At 65.6% G+C, this 17,929-nt stretch overlaps 2 protein-coding genes across 3 annotated transcripts in view; one reads left to right on the top strand and one right to left on the bottom strand.

Annotated features, from left to right (window-relative positions):
- Positions 1-7,346: 7,346 nt before the first annotated feature.
- Positions 7,347-13,239, bottom strand: PCLAF (PCNA clamp associated factor). Its single transcript, XM_064157089.1, has 4 exons — positions 13,047-13,239; positions 12,877-12,954; positions 12,649-12,796; positions 7,347-7,575 (listed from the first exon to the last, which is right to left on the bottom strand). The coding sequence occupies exons 1-4, from the start codon at positions 13,087-13,089 to the stop codon at positions 7,512-7,514; spliced, it is 333 nt and encodes a 110-aa protein (XP_064013159.1). The 5' UTR covers positions 13,090-13,239; the 3' UTR covers positions 7,347-7,511.
- Positions 13,240-17,037: 3,798 nt separating this feature from the next.
- The window catches only part of TRIP4 (thyroid hormone receptor interactor 4), a 37,613-nt gene continuing 36,721 nt past the window's right edge, over positions 17,038-17,929 (top strand). Inside the window, exon 1 of one of the 2 annotated variants that reach the window (XM_064157147.1) lies at positions 17,038-17,170. In XM_064157147.1, coding sequence (XP_064013217.1) covers positions 17,085-17,170 — 86 coding nt within the window. In that variant the 5' untranslated portion in view covers positions 17,038-17,084. The remainder of the gene's footprint in view (positions 17,171-17,929) is intronic. The other variant, XM_064157146.1, reaches the window with a different exon arrangement.

Below are 17,929 nucleotides of genomic sequence, written 5' to 3'. Positions count from 1 at the left end.
TCCGTTGCCAGGCGGAAGTGGCGCCGGGCGCGGCCGGGCCGCGGCGGACTGCGGCGGAGCGCAGCGGGGGGGGGCCGCGGGGCTCAGCCGCAGCTCAGCACCCGCAGCTCAGCCCCCGCCGCGCCGCTGCCCCGGCTGCTCCCGCCGCCCAGAGCTGCCGCCGCAGTGCAGGGGCAGACGCTCCCGGGGGAGCAGGACGCGGGCGCGGAGAGCGAGCGGAGAGAGCCCCGGGGCCGCCCGCGGAGCCGGCCGGGCCCCGAGCCGCAGCACCTCCAGCGGCGCTCTGCGACAGGGCCTGGGAAGGGCTTTCGGGGGGGAAACGGCTCCCGGAGCCCCTCGCGGCTTGCGGGAAGCTCGCACCCAGAGAATCACAGAGCGGTGGGAGCTGGGAGGGGTCTCCGGAGCTCCCCCAAGCGCTCTGCCGCGGGCAGGGACATCTGCAACCGGAGCCCTTCGCTTAAGGCCCCTTCCAGCCCCAGTGAACACAGCCAACGCCTCTCCGGGCAGCCCGGGACAGTGCCCCAGGACCCTCACAGCCGCAGAACACAGAGGGGGTTGGTTGGAAGAGACCTTTATGGCCGCGGAGTCCAACTACTACCCCAGCACTGCTCAGCACCAAACCATGTCCCCGCGTCACAGCTCCACAGCGCCTACCCCCTCCGAGGATGGGGACTCCACCGCTGCCCCAGCCAGCCTGCTTCGGGCCTTGGCAGCTCCTTAGTGCCTCACGGCCAGCCTAAGCCTCCCCTGGGGCAACTCCAGGCCATTTCCTACCCCTCTCTCACTTGTTCCTCGAAGAAGAGCCCAACCCCAGCTCATTGCAGCCTCCACTCAGAGCTGTAGAGAGCAAAGAGTTCTCTGCCCTCGGCCTCCTCCATGCCAGGCCCCCAGCTCCCTCAGCTGCTCCTCCCCAGCTCTGTTCTCCAGACCCTTTCCCAGCTTCATTGCCCTTCTCTGGCCCTGCCCCAGCCCCTCAGTGGCCCTGTTGGAATGAAGAAGTTGATTATCACTGTGAACACCAGAATGGCTCAACGCCTCCCCAGCCTGCCCTGGCACACACGCCTGGGCTCTGAAGCCCTTCTGCCAGCTGCAGCTCTCCTGCTGTTTAAGTGCCATGGCAGAGAAGGGTGCAAACAGACTGGCGCAGCTCCCAGAGCAGGCTGTGCCCCCCCGGGCTGCTCAGAGGCAGCCCCAGCCGTGCTGGCACCTTAAAATAAGCTCCCTCAGGCAGGCAGGAGCGGAGCTGTCACCCCACCTCTGCCCTTCTCTGCCCTGAACTATCCAGGAGCTGCCAAGGACTAAACAATTGTTTATCACCAGATTCCACTCAGATCAGCTCGGCCCTAAAGAGCTGTGTATCAGCAGGTTCCAACCACAGCTGTTCTCCTGGGGAGCCACATCAAACGCGGGGTTCCTCAGGAGCCTGCTGATCCCCCCCGGGAATCTATGGCACACAGGGACCCTCAAAGCTCATCTTGTCCAGCCCCTCTGCAGAAAGCAGGGACACCTCCTCCCGGAGCAGGCTGCCCAGGCGCGGAGGTTGAACGGCAGACGGGGCGAAGAGAGCTCTTGACCGCCCCAGAAGTGGGTCAGGACCCCTCCACTGCTGGTTCCTGCAGCCGAGATTCAGCTTTTCATCTTCCAGCAAGGCAGGTGAGCAGCTGGGGCGATTCCCCAGCGCCTCGTTCGAAGCAGAAAGGGAACCTCCTGCCTTTGTTCTGGAGGCTGCCGCAGCATCTCCGGCTGGGCTGGAGCGGCTTGCTGCCGGCTGGAGACGGTGGGCAGCACAATGCCCCTTTGTCCCGAGCAGCGGGAGGCACAATGAGGCTCCTGTCCGGCTGCGGGCACGGCGAGGCACAAGCGCCGGGCGGCGTGGGCAGAGGGAACCTCGCAGGACACGGCAGAGAGGAGCCCTCGAGTCTGCCCGAGTGATGCTGGCCGCGGGGGGGCAGAGAGGAAAACGCTGCCAGAGAAAAAGCAGCAGTTGCAAGAGGAGATATTCCCTAGCAGGGGACCGAGAGCAGAGGAGCAGCCGCGCTGAGCCAGGAGGTAGCAGGACCTTGCCCTTTGCTCTCTGCCGTCAGCATTCAGCCCAGAGCAGGACCAGAGGTGAAGGGGCTCAGCCTTTGTCCTCTACAGCTCCCTCCACCTGAGCAGGCAGCATCTGAAGGCAAACCTGCAGCGTCTGCAGCACACAGCTTTGATTTGAGAAGGAGCCCAGGGGAGTGAGAACTGGACAGGGAGCAGGGGATGAGAAGTGGACAGGGAACAGAGGATGAGAAGTGGACAGGGAACAGAGGATGAGCAGTGGACAGGGAATAGAGGATGAAAAGTGGACAGGGAACAGGGGATGAGAAGTCAACATGGAACAGAGGATGAGAAGTGGACAGGGAACAGAGGATGAGAAGTGGACATGGAACAGAGGATGAGAAGTGGACAGGGAACAGGGGATGAGAAGTGAACATGGAACAGGAGATGAGAAGTGGACATGGAACAGAGGATGAGAAGTGGACAGGGAACAGGGGATGAGAAGTGGACAGGGAAGAGGGGATGAGAAGTGGACATGGAATGGTGGATGAGAAGTGGACATGGAATGGTGGATGAGAAGTGGACAGGCAACAGGGGATGAGAAGTGGACAGGGAAGAGGGGATGAGAAGTGGACAGGCAACAGGGGATGAGAAGTGGACATTGAATAGAGGATGAAAAGTGGACATGGAACAGGGGATGAGAAGTGGACATGGAACAGGGGATGAGAAGTGGACATTGAACAGAGGATGAGAAGTGGACATGGAACAGGGGATGAGAAGTGGACATTGAACAGAGGATGAAAAGTGGACATGGAACAGGGGATGAGAAGTGGACATTGAACAGAGGATGAGAAGTGAACAGGGATCAGAGGATGAGAAGTGGACATGGAACAGAGGATGAGAAGTGGACATGGAACAGAGGATGAGAAGTGGACATTGAACAGAGGATGAAAAGTGGACATGGAACAGGGGATGAGAAGTGGACATTGAACAGAGGATGAGAAGTGAACAGGGATCAGAGGATGAGAAGTGGACAGAAAACACTTCCCAAGGCTGCAGAGGCTGGTGACAGCTTGGACTTTCGAGGAAAAGCCTCCGTGTCAGACAAAGAGACAAAACCCCTCATCTGGGGGATAAAGTCCCCGAGGTTGTGCCTTGGATTTCCCTGTGCAGGGCAAGAGGGCAGCAGCCCGACAGCTGACAGCCCTGTCCCTGCCCCTGCCGTCTGCAGCCCCGCGGCAGGACATCTGCTCACATCTGCTCTGCCAGACAGCTGCCCCGCGCCTGGCCGCGGCTGTGGGAGGGCCAGAGCTGATCCTGCCAGCTGCAGCAGATCCTCCAAGCCAAAGCAGATCCTTCCAGCTCAAAAAGGTACTCCGAGCTGGAGCAGATCCAGCCTGAGGAGAACCTTCTAGCCAGAGCAGCCCACCCTAGCTAGAACCAACAGAAATGTTCTGCCTGTGCTGCTTCCAGCAGGAGCGAGGAAGGACTCTGTCAGAAGCCTGGAGGAGGACACAATGGTTCCAGAATGTCAGTCAGGGAGGAATGGAGGATGGGGTCCATCCCACCACAGGCTCTTGCCCGGACAGAGGTAACTTTGCCCTCTAAGATGTAAGAGCTGCCCTAATCAGCTGCTCGGGACTGGTTTCCAAAGCCTGCTGTCTCCTCCCCCTGACCCCTCCCTTGTGCTCCTTTTGCAGGCTTTCTGCAGCACCCAAGAGCACCACCAGGACCCACAGCCAGCCACAGCAGCAGCCAATGTCCTGCGGGCTCCCCCATCTCCCTGTCCCTCCATCTGCTCTCCCCTCAGGCCACAGCTCATCCTTGTCCCTCTTCCCACCCTGACATTGCTGCCCATCAGGAGGAACCAGCGCTTTTCCCAGGAGAGGAGCCTCCTTTCTTGTTGGACAGAGTTGGCTCAAGGGGCAAAGAACTATCAAGTTACAGGGAACCCACTTGTAACCATCAGCAGTGTGCAGATGGCACCAATCTGAGTGCTGCTGTTGATGTGCCAGAGGGACAGGATGGCATCCAGCAGCACCTGGACAAGCTGGAGAGGTGGCACAGGTGAACCTCAAGAGAGGCAACAGGAGCAAGTGCAGGGTCCTGCACCTGGGCTGGAACCATCCTCACTGTCAATGCAGATGGGGAGGAGGGGATGGAAAAGAGCCCTGAGAAGGACCTGGGGGTGCTGGTGGGTGAGAGGATGGAGAGGAGCAGGCAGTGTGAGCCTGCAGCACAGAAGGCCAATGGCAGCCTGGGCTGCATCCAAAGCAGCACTGCCGGCGGAGCCAGAGAGGGGATTCTGCCACTGTGCTCTGGGGAGACCTCCCCTGCAGTGCTGCATCCAGCCCTGGAGCCCTCAGCACAGGAGCAGGTCCAGAGGAGGCCATGAAGGTCTTGCAGCAGCTCTGCTATGGGGACAGGCTGGGGGGCTGGGGGTGTGCAGCCTGGAGAAGAGAAGGCTCCAGGCAGACCTCAGAGCAGCCTTGCACTACCTGAAGTGGGCTACAAGAAGGATGCAGAGAAGCTGTTTACAAAGGCCTGCAGGGACAGGACCAGGGGCAATGGCTTCAGATTAGAGCAGAGCAGGTTTAGATTGGATGTCAGGAACAAGTTCTTTACCATGAGGCTGCTGAACACTGCAACAGGTTGCCCAGGGAGGTGGTTGTGGTCCCATCCCTGGAGATAATCCAGGTGAGGCTCAGCAGGGCTCTGGGCAGCCTGCTCTGGTGGAGGATGTCCCTGCTGAGTGCAGGGTGGGACTGGATGAGCTTTGGAGATCCCCTTTGAATGGCCCCAGCCCATTCTCTGATTCTGTAGCACAGGTCCACCCCACATCCCCCAGGAGAGCTCCAGGTTCACCCAGCCTGAGGCAGATGGAGCCCTGGAACAGGCTGCCCAGAGAGGTTGTGCAGTCTCCTTCTCTGCGGATTCCAAAGCCAGCTGGATGCACTCCTGGGCTACCTGATCTAGGCACAGCTGCTTTAACAGGGGCTTGGGCTAGCTGAGCTCCAGGGATTCCTTCCCCACCATGCTGGAGCTCAGTGATTCTGTGACCTTTCAGGTGTGAGTGGAGGTCCCAGCTGAGGCTGTTCAGGGCAGTTTTAATTCTCACAGGGTCACAACCTGCTCGAGCTTAGGAGTCAGAGAAGTAATCTGGAGCATCTACAGAAGCTCCACGAGTAGCAGATGGGGAGAAAAATACCTCCTGGAAGGGGAGGCCACTCAGGGGAAGGTCCCAGCCCCTTCAGCACTGGGCCTGATCGAGCCCTGGTGAGGTAAGCAGTGAAATGGCTCAGTTAGAGTCATTCAGGTTGGAAAAGCCCTCTGAGATCATCCAGTTCAACCTCCTACCCAACACCACCATGGCCATCAAGCCATGGCCTGAAGTGCCACTCTGCTGGTTTCTTCAGCACCTCCAGCCATGGGCACTCCACCACCTCCCTGGGCAGCCTCTGCCAGGCCCTCACCACTCTGGCAACAAAGACATTTCTCCTCCTCTCCAACCCAACCCTCCCCTGCCACAGCTCCAGGCCAGTTCCTCTCCTTCTCTCACCTGAGGCTGGGCAGCAGACCCCAACCCCAGCTCACTGCAGCCTCCTCCCAGGGAGCTGCAGAGAGCAATGAGCTCTGCCCTCAGCCTCCTCTTCTCCACACCAACCCCCCCAGCCCCCTCAGCTGCTCCTCCCCAGCCCTGCTCTCCAGACCCTGCCCCAGCTTTAGTGCCCTTCTCTGCCCTTCCCTTGGAGGCAGCAGAGAGGACTTTGCTGGTGCAGTTGTTCTGGTAAGCCTGGCAAGGTCACACCAACCACCAGGAAACTATGAACCAGTTTCAGTCCATAGGCTCCTGGATTCATAGAGTCCTGGAGGAGTTTGGGCTGGCAAAGACTTCCTTTTCTCCAGGCTGTCCCTGCAGCCCCAGCCCTGCTGTGAATCCATGGAGTCCTGGGTGCAGTTCTGGAGCCCCCAGCACAAGCAGGACATGGAAGTGTTGGAGCCAGTGCAGAGGAGGCCACCAAGATGCTGAGAGGGCTGCAGCAGCTCTGCTCTGAGCACAGGCTGAGAGAGTTGGGGCTGAGCAGGCTGGAGAGGAGAAGGCTTCGAGGAGGCCTTGGAGGATCTGAAGGGGGGCTGGGGAGGGACTATTGACAAGGGCTGTAATGCCAGGAGGAGGAGGAATAGGTTTGAAGTGGCAGAGGGGAGATTGAAACTGGATGTTGGGAAGAAGTTCTTGCCGGTGAGGGTGGTGAGACACTGGCACAGGTTGCCCAGGGAGGCTGTGGATCTTCGATCACATTGGGTGTGCCACAGCCTCCCAGGGGGTGTTCAGGACCAGGCTGGACGAGGCCTTGAGCGACCTGTCCTAGTGTCCCTGCCTGTGGCACAGCAGGGTTGGAACTGGCTGAGCTTTGGGCTCCCTCCCAGCCTAAGCCCTTCTCTGGTGCCCGCAGCCCAGGCCCGGGCCGGGCGCGCCGCAGCCACCGCTGCACTCTGCTGCCCCCTGCTGCCAGCGCTGGGTACCGACGCCTCTGTGCGCTGCGTCCCTCTCGGGGCAGGCGCTGAGGGCTCCAGGGCTGGATGCAGCACTGCAGGGGAGGTCTCCCCAGAGCACAGTGGCAGAATCCCCTCTCTGGCTCCGCCGGCAGTGCTGCTTTGGATGCAGCCCAGGCTGCCATTGGCCTTCTGTGCTGCAGGCTCACACTGCCTGCTCCTCTCCGTCCTCTCACCCACCAGCACCCCCAGGTCCTTCTCAGGGCTCTTTTCCATCCCCTCCTCCCCGTCTGCACTGACAGTGAGGATGGTTCCAGCCCAGGTGCAGGACCCTGCACTTGCTCCTGTTGCCTCTCTTGAGGTTCACCTGTGCCACCTCTCCAGCTTGTCCAGGTGCTGCTGGATGCCATCCTGTCCCTCTGGCACATCAACAGCAGCACTCAGATTGGTGCCATCTGCACACTTGCTGAAGGTCAAGTTTTCTTCTCTGGACAGCAGCAGACTGAGTGGGATCTCCTCAGTGCTGAGCCATACTTCAAGGGTGGGTGCTAGCAGTACTCCAGGTGGGGTCTCACCAGTGTGGAGCAGAGGGGAAGGATCACCTCCCTTGCCCTGCTGCCCACACTGCCCTTGATGCAGTCCAGGCTCTGGTTGGCCAAGGACACAGCAGGGCTGGGTCTGCAGAGTGCAGCAGCAGGCTGGAGAACTGAGGAGCTGCTCTCTGCAAGCAGACCCAGCTCAGTCCTGCAAGCCTCAGACAGGGCAGTCACAAGGTAAAAGCAGGAGTGGGTAGGAGTCAAGTGAGGCACTCAAGGACACCAAGATAAAAACACAAACAGTGGCCTTTACTGAACTCTGAGCTTCAACAAGTGCTTTTCATATCACCACCAACTTCTGGCAGTGTCTCAAACTCATCCTTGAAGGATAAAGCTATAACAACGTGTGAAGAAGTACCCAAACACACCCCAGGTGGCTGCAGCAGGGGCAGGTCAGCTCTGCTCCTCTCCAGCTGAGTCCCCATCTTCTGCAGGAGCTTCTGGCAGGGGACAAGCTCTGTGAAAAAAAGCATCATCGAGTCAGCAGGACCCGGGGGAGGCCCCCTGGAAGGAGACTCGAGCCAGGGGGGCTCGGTCTGTTCTCCTCCCTACTACAAGTGAGAGGAGATGGCCTCAAGTTGCCTCAGGGCAGGTTTAGGTTGCACATTAGAAGAAACTTCTTCACTCAAAGGGTTCCCAAGCACTGGCACAGGCTCCCAGGCAAGTGGCTGGATGCTCACTCCTGCAGGGGGTTCCAAGAGGCAGAGCTGGGGTGCTGAGGGCCATGGCTTAGCCCCAGGCTTGGTGGAGTTAGAGAATGGTTGGACTGGAGGATCCAAAATGGCTTTTCCATGAGTTTTAACTGGGGAGCCTTTGGCCATGCTGGACTTGCTGCTGGTTGCTGTCACCCCTCACACCGTGCCCTGGTGCACCCTTCAGAGCCACAGCACAGAGCAGCAGCTGCATGCGTGGCTGCTGCTGCTGCTCCAGCACCAGACTCAGCTCTCTACCATGCTTCTGAGAGCTTTTCTCATGCTGTTTTCTACAGCAAGTGAAGATTAAGCCCAAGCTGCACATCCCGAGGGCTGCAGCCAGCTTCCAAAACCCCTCAAGTGCACACAAGCTGCTTCTGGTACATTTCGCTCCCTCCCTGCTTCTTAGCCTCAACCCACCACAGCTCTGCATCTCCTTCATCCCCATCTCAGTCTGCAGGGACCTGCAGTGCTGCTGCCAAGGCTGAGCTTTGCTAGGGGAGAAGTTGGACTCCTAAAGTCATACAGTGATGTTTCAGTCGGAAAAGACCTTTCACATCATCCAGCCCACCCATTCTCCCACTCAGCACCACAGCTCTGCCTCTTGGAAACACCTCCAAGGATGGACATTCAATCACCTCCTCGGGGAGCCTCTTCCAGTGCTTGAGAACCCTTTGAGTGAAGAAGTTTCTATTCATGTCAAACTAAACCTCCCCTGTTGCAGCTTGAGGCTATGTCCTCTTGTCCTACCACTTGTTCCTTGGAAGAAGAGTCCAGCCCCAGCTCACTGTAGCCTTCACTCAATGAGCTCTGCCCTCAGACTCCTCTTCTGCAAGCTAACCCCTCCCAGCTCCCTCAGCTGCTCCCCCCCAGCCCTGCTCTCCGGACCCTGCCCCAGCTTTGGTGCCCTTCTCGGAACTTCATCTTAAACGATGCTCCTGAGAAAGCCTCAGGGCTTCACAGAGTGGGCTGAGGGCAGGGAGATGTGGCTGAGGGAGCACAGGACTGGGCAGGGGGCGCACAGGTGGGGCAGAGAGCACACAGGACTGGGCAGGGGGCGCACAGGTGGGGCAGGGGGCGCACAGACGGGGCAGAGGGCGCACAGGACGGGGCAGAGGGTGCACAGGACGGGGCAGAGGGCGCACAGGTGAGGCAGAGGGCGCACAGACGGGGCAGAGGGCGCACAGGTGGGGCAGGGGGCGCACAGACGGGGCAGGGGGCGCACAGGTGGGGCAGAGGGCGCACAGACGGGGCAGGGGGCGCACAGGTGGGGCAGGGGGCGCACAGACGGGGCAGAGGGCGCACAGACGGGGCAGAGGGCGCACAGGTGGGGCAGAGGGCGCACAGACGGGGCAGAGGGCGCACAGGACGGGGCTGAGGGAGCACAGGTGGGGCAGAGGGCGCACAGGTGGGGCAGAGGGCGCACAGGATGGGGCAGAGGGCACACAGGACGGGGCAGGGGGAGCACAGGTGGGGCAGAGAGCACACAGGACGGGGCAGGGGGCGCACAGGTGGGGCAGGGGGCGCACAGACGGGGCAGAGGGCACACAGACGGGGCAGAGGGCGCACAGGACGGGGCAGAGGGTGCACAGACGGGGCAGAGGGCGCACAGGTGAGGCAGAGGGCGCACAGACGGGGCAGGGGGCGCACAGACGGGGCAGGGGGCGCACAGACGGGGCAGAGGGCGCACAGGTGGGGCAGAGGGCGCACAGACGGGGCAGAGGGCGCACAGGACGGGGCTGAGGGAGCACAGGTGGGGCAGAGGGCGCACAGGTGGGGCAGAGGGCGCACAGGTGGGGCAGAGGGCACACAGGACGGGGCAGGGGGCGCACAGGTGGGGCAGGGGGCGCACAGGTGGGGCAGAGGGCGCACAGGATGGGGCAGAGCTCGCACAGGTGGGGCAGAGAGCACACAGGACGGGGCAGGGGGCGCACAGGTGGGGCAGGGGGCGCACAGACGGGGCAGAGGGCGCACAGGACGGGGCAGAGGGCGCACAGGACGGGGCAGAGGGCGCACAGGTGAGGCAGAGGGCGCACAGACGGGGCAGAGGGCGCACAGGTGGGGCAGGGGGCGCACAGACGGGGCAGGGGGCGCACAGGTGGGGCAGAGGGCGCACAGACGGGGCAGGGGGCGCACAGGTGGGGCAGGGGGCGCACAGGTGGGGCAGAGGGCGCACAGACGGGGCAGAGGGCGCACAGACGGGGCAGAGGGCGCACAGGTGGGGCAGAGGGCACACAGACGGGGCAGAGGGCGCACAGGACGGGGCAGAGGGCGCACAGGTGGGGCAGAGGGCGCACAGACGGGGCAGAGGGCGCACAGGACGGGGCAGAGGGCGCACAGGACGGGGCTGAGGGAGCACAGGTGGGGCAGAGGGCGCACAGGACGGGGCAGAGGGCGCACAGGTGAGGCAGAGGGCGCACAGACAGGGCAGAGGGCGCACAGGACGGGGCTGAGGGAGCACAGGTGGGGCAGAGGGCGCACAGGTGGGGCAGAGGGCGCACAGGTGGGGCAGAGGGCGCACAGGACGGGGCAGAGGGCGCACAGGTGAGGCAGAGGGCGCACAGACGGGGCAGGGGGCGCACAGATGGGGCAGGGGGCGCACAGACGGGGCAGAGGGCGCACAGGTGGGGCAGAGGGCGCACAGATGGGGCAGAGGGCGCACAGGACGGGGCTGAGGGAGCACAGGTGGGGCAGAGGGCACACAGGTGGGGCAGAGGGCGCACAGGACGGGGCTGAGGGAGCACAGGTGGGGCAGAGGGCGCACAGGTGGGGCAGAGGGCACACAGGACGGGGCAGGGGGCGCAAAGGGGGGGCAGGGGGCGCACAGGTGGGGCAGAGGGCGCACAGGACGGGGCAGAGCTCGCACAGGTGGGGCAGAGAGCACACAGGACGGGGCAGGGGGCGCACAGGTGGGGCAGGGGGCACACAGGTGGGGCAGAGGGCGCACAGGACGGGGCAGAGGGCACACAGGACGGGGCAGAGGGTGCACAGGACCAGGCAGGGGGCGCACAGGATGGGGCAGAGGGCACACAGGTGAGGCAGAGGGCGCACAGACGGGGCAGAGGGCGCACAGACGGGGCAGAGGGCGCACAGGACGGGGCAGAGAGCACACAGGACGGGGCAGAGGGCGCACAGGACGGGGCAGGGGGCGCACAGGTGGGGCAGAGGGCGCACAGACGGGGCAGAGGGCGCACAGGATGGGGCAGGGGGCGCACAGGTGGGGCAGAGAGCACACAGGACGGGGCAGGGGGCGCACAGACGGGGCAGGGGGCGCACAGACGGGGCAGAGGGTGCACAGACGGGGCAGAGGGCGCACAGGACGGGGCAGAGGGCGCACAGGACGGGGCAGAGGGTGCACAGACGGGGCAGGGGGCGCACAGGTGGGGCAGAGAGAACACAGGACGGGGCAGGGGGCGCACAGGTGGGGCAGAGGGCGCACAGACGGGGCAGAGGGCGCACAGGACGGGGCAGAGGGTGCACAGGACGGGGCAGAGGGCGCACAGGTGAGGCAGAGGGCGCACAGACGGGGCAGAGGGCGCACAGGTGGGGCAGGGGGCACACAGGTGAGGCAGAGGGCGCACAGATGGGGCAGAGGGTGCACAGACGGGGCAGAGGGCGCACAGGTGGGGCAGGGGGCACACAGGTGAGGCAGAGGGCGCACAGATGGGGCAGGGGGCGCACAGACGGGGCAGAGGGCGCACAGGTGAGGCAGAGGGCGCACAGATGGGGCAGGGGGCACACAGACGGGGCAGAGGGCGCACAGACGGGGCAGAGGGCGCACAGGTGGGGCAGGGGGCACACAGGTGAGGCAGAGGGCGCACAGATGGGGCAGAGGGCGCACAGATGGGGCAGGGGGCGCACAGGTGGGGCAGGGGGCGCACAGGACCGGGCAGGGGGCGCACAGGACGGGGCAGGGGGCGCACGGGACGGGGCAGAGTGCGCACAGGACCAGGCAGGGGGCGCACAGGACCGGGCAGGGGGCGCACAGGTGGGGCAGGGGGCGCACAGGTGGGGCAGGGGGCGCACAGGATGGGGCAGAGGGCGCACAGGTGGGGCAGGGGGCGCACAGGACGGGGCAGGGGGCGCACAGGTGGGGCAGGGGGCGCACAGGATGGGGCAGAGGGCGCACAGGTGGGGCAGGGGGCGCACAGGATGGGGCAGAGGGCGCACAGGTGGGGCAGGGGGCGCACAGACGGGGCAGAGGGCGCACAGGTGGGGCAGGGGGCGCACAGGACCAGGCAGGGGGCGCACGGGACGGGGCAGGGGGCGCACAGGACCGGGCAGGGGGCGCACAGGACCGGGCAGGGGGCGCACAGGTGGGGCAGGGGGCGCACAGGACGGGGCAGGGGGCGCACAGGTGGGGCAGAGGGCGCACAGGATGGGGCAGAGGGCGCACAGGTGGGGCAGGGGGCGCACAGGACGGGGCAGAGGGCGCACAGGTGGGGCAGGGGGCGCACAGGACCAGGCAGGGGGCGCACGGGACGGGGCAGGGGGCGCACAGGTGGGGCAGAGGGCGCACAGGTGGGGCAGGGGGCGCACAGGACCAGGCAGGGGGCGCACGGGACGGGGCAGGGGGCGCACGGGACGGGGCAGGGGGCGCACGGGACGGGGCAGAGGGCGCACAGGACGGGGCAGAGGGCGCACAGGACGGGGCAGAGGGCGCACAGGACGGGGCAGAGGGCGCACAGGTGGGGCAGAGGGCGCATAGGACGGGGCAGGGGGCGCACAGGTGGGGCAGGGGGCGCACAGGACGGGGCAGGGGGCGCACAGGACGGGGCAGGGGGCGCACAGGACGCGGCTTACTTGCCCAGAGCCATCCCCGGGGCCCCAACACGTACCGCTTGGCGGCCGCCCGCAGCCCGCGGCCCGCCGCCTGCTCTCCGCACGGCGCCCGCTTCTCCGTCCGTGAGCGCTGCAGGAACTCGCCGATGCCCCTCTGCCAGGCGGGTGCGGGCCGGAGGCACACCGGGTTGCGGGGAGCAGCGCCTGCGGGGACAGCGGCTGTCAGCCCCCCGCGGGCACGGGCGGGCGGCAGGCCCGGGGCGGCTCGGCCGCGGTCCGCTCACCTCTCTTGGCGGCCGGCGACGGTCCCGCGTTGACGCCGCTAGAGCCCAGCACCTTCCGTGGAGCCCGGGCCACCACCACTGCGGAGAGGACAGCGGTCAGCCGAGCGGGGAAGCCCTCCTCGCGTCCTGTGCCCCGGCCGCCCCCCGCCCCGCCCCGCCCCGGCCCGCACCTTTGCGGTAGCTCCTGCCGCTGTCCGCCTTCGTCCGCACCATCCCGGCCGCGCCGCCGCCGCCGCCCGGCAGCAAACGCCCGACAGACTGGCACCGGGCCTCCGCGCCGCTCCCACCGGGCTCTGCCCACTCTCAGCGCCGCTCCCACCGGGCTCTGCCCCCTTCAGTGCCGCTCCCACCGGGCTCTGCCCCCTTCAGTGCCGCTCCCACCGGGCTCTGCCCCCTTCAGCGCCGCTCCCACCGGGCTCTGCCCCCTTCAGCGCCGCTCCCACCGGGCTCTGCCCCCTTCAGTGCCGCTCCCACCGGGCTCTGCCCCCTTCGGTGCCGCTCCCACCGGGCTCTGCCCCCTTCGGTGCCGCTCCCACCGGGCTCTGCCCCCTTCGGTGCCGCTCCCACCGGGCTCTGCCCCCTTCGGTGCCGCTCCCACCGAGGCTCTGTCCCCTCTCCACCCCGCTCCTAGCAGGTCTCGGTCCGTTCTTAGCGCCGCTCCCAGCGGGCTCGGTCCGGTCCCCCACCGCCGCTCCGTTCAGCGCGGGTCCCATGATCCCGCGACCCCCAGCGACCCCCGTCCCGGACACAGACGGTGACCCAGGGCTGTCCGGCCGCAGCCCCTGTCTCGGCCGCCCCCGAGGCTGCTCAGCCTTCCAGCCCCGGTGCTGCCCTCAGGAAGGAGAGGTCACTCGAGCGTCCCCTCCGCGGTCGCAGCCTGCCCGCCGCAGTGTGCGTGGGGGCAGCTTCGGTGTGAGCTGGCAGGGCACAGTCTGGCACAACTGCTCTGGCCAAGACATTCTGTTTGTGGTCTTTTCCAGCAAGATCTACTTCTGGATCCAAGCTACTGCAGGTCTGGGCAAGCGTTGCGGTGGCTCTTGGATGGACAGGCGGTGCTGGATATCTGACAGGCTGGACCAGGAGAGCGCAATGGGCTGCCCAGGGAGGTGGTGGAGGCACCGTCCCTGGGGGTCTTCAAGAAAAGACTGGATGAGGCACTTAGTGCCATGGTCTGGTTGATTGGTTAGGGCTGGGTACTAGGTTGGACTGGATGAGCTTGGAGGTCTCTTCCAACCTGGTTGATTCTATGATTCTATGCTCTGCTTCATGGGGCAGGGCTGGGTGCTAGGTTGGGCTGGCTGAGCTTGGAGCTCTCTTCCAACCTGCTTGATTCTATGATTCTATGCTAGTGGATATCACAGCTCCTGGGGACAAGGTCCAGCTCCCTGAGGACCAAGGGCCAGGCTGCCAGGAAGCAAGGTCCAGCAGGGACACTGAGGCAGCTCAAGAGTCCAGTTCAGCATGCGGTGCAGACACTGGTAGTGCTGGGACAGGACCATCTGTGGCCTCTTGCCTCTGGGCTGTGTCTGCAGCTCTGTTTGGTGTGCAAGGGAAGCCTTGCTGTAGGCAGCTGCAGCTGAGCAGCATGAAAGGAGGGCAGCTGTGCTCCCCCAGCCTCAGCAGGAGGTTGTGTTACAACCTATTACATCACAATCACCTGATGTGAGGTTGCTTTGTGGCCTCACATGTGGACAGGATGTGACCTGCATGGGCAGCTGAGGGTCTGGCAGCTGCTGGAGATCACAGGAACCCAGGATGTTAGGGGTTGGAAAGGAACCAAAGAGATCATTGAGTCCAACCCCCCTGCCAGAGCAGGACCACATAATCTAGCTCAGGGCACACAGGAATGGATCTTGATGGGCCTGGAAAGGCTCCACAGAAGGAGACTCCACAACCTCTCTGGGCAGCCTGTGCCAGGGCTCTGGGACCCTTCCAGGCAAGAAGTTCCCCTTGTGTTGGGCTGGAACCTCCTGTGCTGCAGCTTCCATCCACTGCTGCTTGTCCTATCCCAGGGAGCAGTGAGCAGAGCCTGTCCCCCCCCTCCTGACCCCCAGCCCTCAGAGAGTTACAGACATTGATTCAATCCCCTCTCAGTCTTCTCTTCTCCAGACTGAGCAGCCCCAGGGCCCTCAGCCTCTCCTCACTGGGCACTGCTCCAGTCCCCTCATCATCCTCACAGTCCTCTGCTGGACCCTCCCCAGAAGTTCCCTGTCCCTCTTCAACTGGGGAGCCCAAAACTGAAGGCAGTGCTCAAGATGAGGTCTCAGCAGGGCAGAGTAGTGGCAGAGGAGAGCCTCCCTTGGTCTGCTGGACACACTCTGCTTAATACACCCCAGGCTCCCATTGGCCTCTTGGGCCATGGATGCTCTCCCAGCACCCCCAGCTCCCTCTCCACAGGGCTGCTCTCCAGCAGTCACCTCCCAGCCTGTCCTGGTGCAGTTTATTCTCCCTCCCCAGGTGCAGGACTCTGCACTTGTTGCACCTCCTCTGGTTCCTCTGTGCCCAGCTCTGCCTGCCCAGGGCTCTGTGGATGGCAGCACAGCCTGCAGCTGTCTCAGCCAAGCCTCCCAGCTTGGTGCCCTCAGATGTCCCCTCTGCAGAGGTGTTCCTGCCAAGAAGTGACAGCTGCCACTGCCGTGTGCACAGCACCTCGGCACTGCTGGTCCTTTCCAACAGCTGTTGCTCCCTCTAGCTCTTGATGTTCATCCCTATGTGGCTTTTAGTGCTGCCTCACTTCACGTGAAGGTGTAATTGTCCCCTCCAGGCTGTGCTGCCTGGCACGTGTGAGATGTGTGCTCAGGATATGTTTGGGATGTGGTTTTGGGATGACCACCACACCCTAAACGCTCCCTCCTCTGCCTGTGAGCCAACCTCCGTTCTTCCTTACAGCACCTTTGGCTTTGGCCTGCTGAGTGTGCGTGTGAGCAGCATGGGCTGCAGAGGGGCGCCCGAACCTCGAGTGCAAGGACGGCAGCAGGGGAGGGCTGGGGTGGCCTCGCCGGAGCTCTGCCGTTGCCGTGCTCCGCCAGGCTGCCTCCCGAGCGTCAGGCAGAGCGAGGGGAAATGGCCTCCTTTGTGTGCTGCAGTGGGAACCATCTCTTCGGTGCCAGCGTGGGCAGGGGTTGGCACAGGCTGCCCAGGCAGGTGGTGGAGTGCCCACGGCTGAGGTGCTCCAGCTCCGTGTGGCCATGGTTTGGTGCCCGTGGCGGTGGTGAGCTGCTGCTGCAGTGCGTGGGCTGGGAGGGCTCTTCTGGACCGAAGAGGTCCATGACCGTGACTCCAGTGCGTGTGGCGGCCGGGAGAGGCTCGGGGAGGCAGCGAATCTGCCGGCGGCTCCGAAAGGCTTCGTGCGCGGCGCCCTGCAGGCAGGGGCAGGCTGCGGAGGAGCAGACGAGGGCGCAGGCAGCGCTCCGGGAACAGCCCAGGCCGCCGAGGGCGGGCGCCTGCGGGCTGTGCGCGGCGGGAATCGCCGCCGCTGCCGTGCCGGCTGGGTGCGGGCCCGGCAGGGGCGGCCCTGCCGCAGCCCAGCCCCGGCCCCGCAGCGCGGGCAGCAGAGCCCGGCCCGGGCAGCAGAGCGCAGCGCGGGCAGCAGAGCGCAGCGCGGGCAGCAGAGCCCGGCCCGCGCAGCAGAGCCCGGCCCGCGCAGCAGAGCCCAGCGCGGGCAGCAGAGCCCAGCCCGCGCAGCAGAGCCCAGCCCGCGCAGCAGAGCCCAGCGCGGGCAGCAGAGCCCAGCGCGGGCAGCAGAGCGCAGCGCGGGCAGCAGAGCGCAGCGCGGGCAGCAGAGCCCAGCGCGGGCAACAGAGCCCAGCGCGGGCAGCAGAGCGCAGCGCGGGCAGCAGAGCCCAGCGCGGGCAGCAGAGCGCAGCGCGGGCAGCAGAGCCCGGCCCGGGCAGCAGAGCGCGGCCCGGGCAGCAGAGCCCAGCGCGGGCAGCAGAGCCCGGCCCGGGCAGCAGAGCCCAGCCCGCCGCGCTTCCTCCCGCGCCCGTCCTCCCGCGCCACACCCAGCCTGGGCCCGCGGCTGCTGCGGCGCCCCTAGCCCTGCCTCGCGTGGAAGCGGGGACGAGGGCCGCTTCGGCTGCCCGCAGCGCGGGGGTCCGCGAGCCGCCCGCGGGCAGCCCGGGCTCGGAACGGCCTTGCGGCGGCCGCGTTCCCGGGGCGGGCGGAGCGCTGGGGCCGGAGCGCCGCCCGCTCCCCTCCCCCACCGCAGCATGGCGGCGCCCGGCGCGCTGCTGGCCTGGTGCGTGCAGCAGCTGCGCGGGGACTTCGGGCTGGACGTGGGCGAGGAGGTGGTGAGGTGAGCGGGCCGGGGGCGCCGGGGCGGGCGGGAGCCGCAGCGGACCCCGCTCGGGGCCGTGCCCCCCGCCGGGCCTGGCGAGTCCTTCCGTGCTGGCGCAGTGCTGGGCTGCGGCCGCCGCTGGCGTCGCCTCCGCGCCCCGCCCGGCCCCAGAGCCGGCGAAGGGGGACGGTGCCGGGGACGGTGCCGGGGACGGTGCCGCGCTCGGAGCGGCTCTCGGCGTCTGCGCCGTGGGTCGTCCCGCGGGTGGGCGCCCCGTGGGGGGCGCGGCGGGGGCAGGGCGCGGTGCGCTCCGCGGCTGTGAGCAGCAGCCTGTGCCCTCCGCCCGGGGCTTTTCCTGGGGGCCGGCTGGAAGCGCAGCCTCGGGGTGGTTCTGGGCCAGTGCCTGGCGCAAGGGTCGGGCAGGAGGGCGCTCAGCGCTGCAGCGGAGGCGGTTTTGCCGTGGGCTTGCCGCGAGAGGACAGGAGGCAATGGCCTGGAGCTGGGAGAGGGGAGGCTGAGACTGGAGACTAGGAATAAACTGCTGGCAGCGGTGGCAGCGAGGCACTGGCACAGGTTGCCCTGGGAGGCTGTGGCTGCCCCCTGGCTGGATATGTTGCAGGCCAGGCTGGATGAGGCCTTAGGCAGCCTGGGCTGGTGGAATAGTGAAGATCAGCTCGTTCTGAGCCTCCTGCTTGGTGGCTTCGCCCGTGGCAGGGGGGTGGAACTAGCTGATGCTCAAGGTCCGTTCCAGCTCATCCTAGGAGTGCCTTGAGCATC

This window comes from Pogoniulus pusillus, chromosome 17 (assembly GCF_015220805.1).
Source record: "Pogoniulus pusillus isolate bPogPus1 chromosome 17, bPogPus1.pri, whole genome shotgun sequence".
NCBI lineage: Eukaryota > Metazoa > Chordata > Aves > Piciformes > Lybiidae > Pogoniulus > Pogoniulus pusillus.
This window is presented reverse-complemented; position numbering and strand designations above follow the sequence as displayed.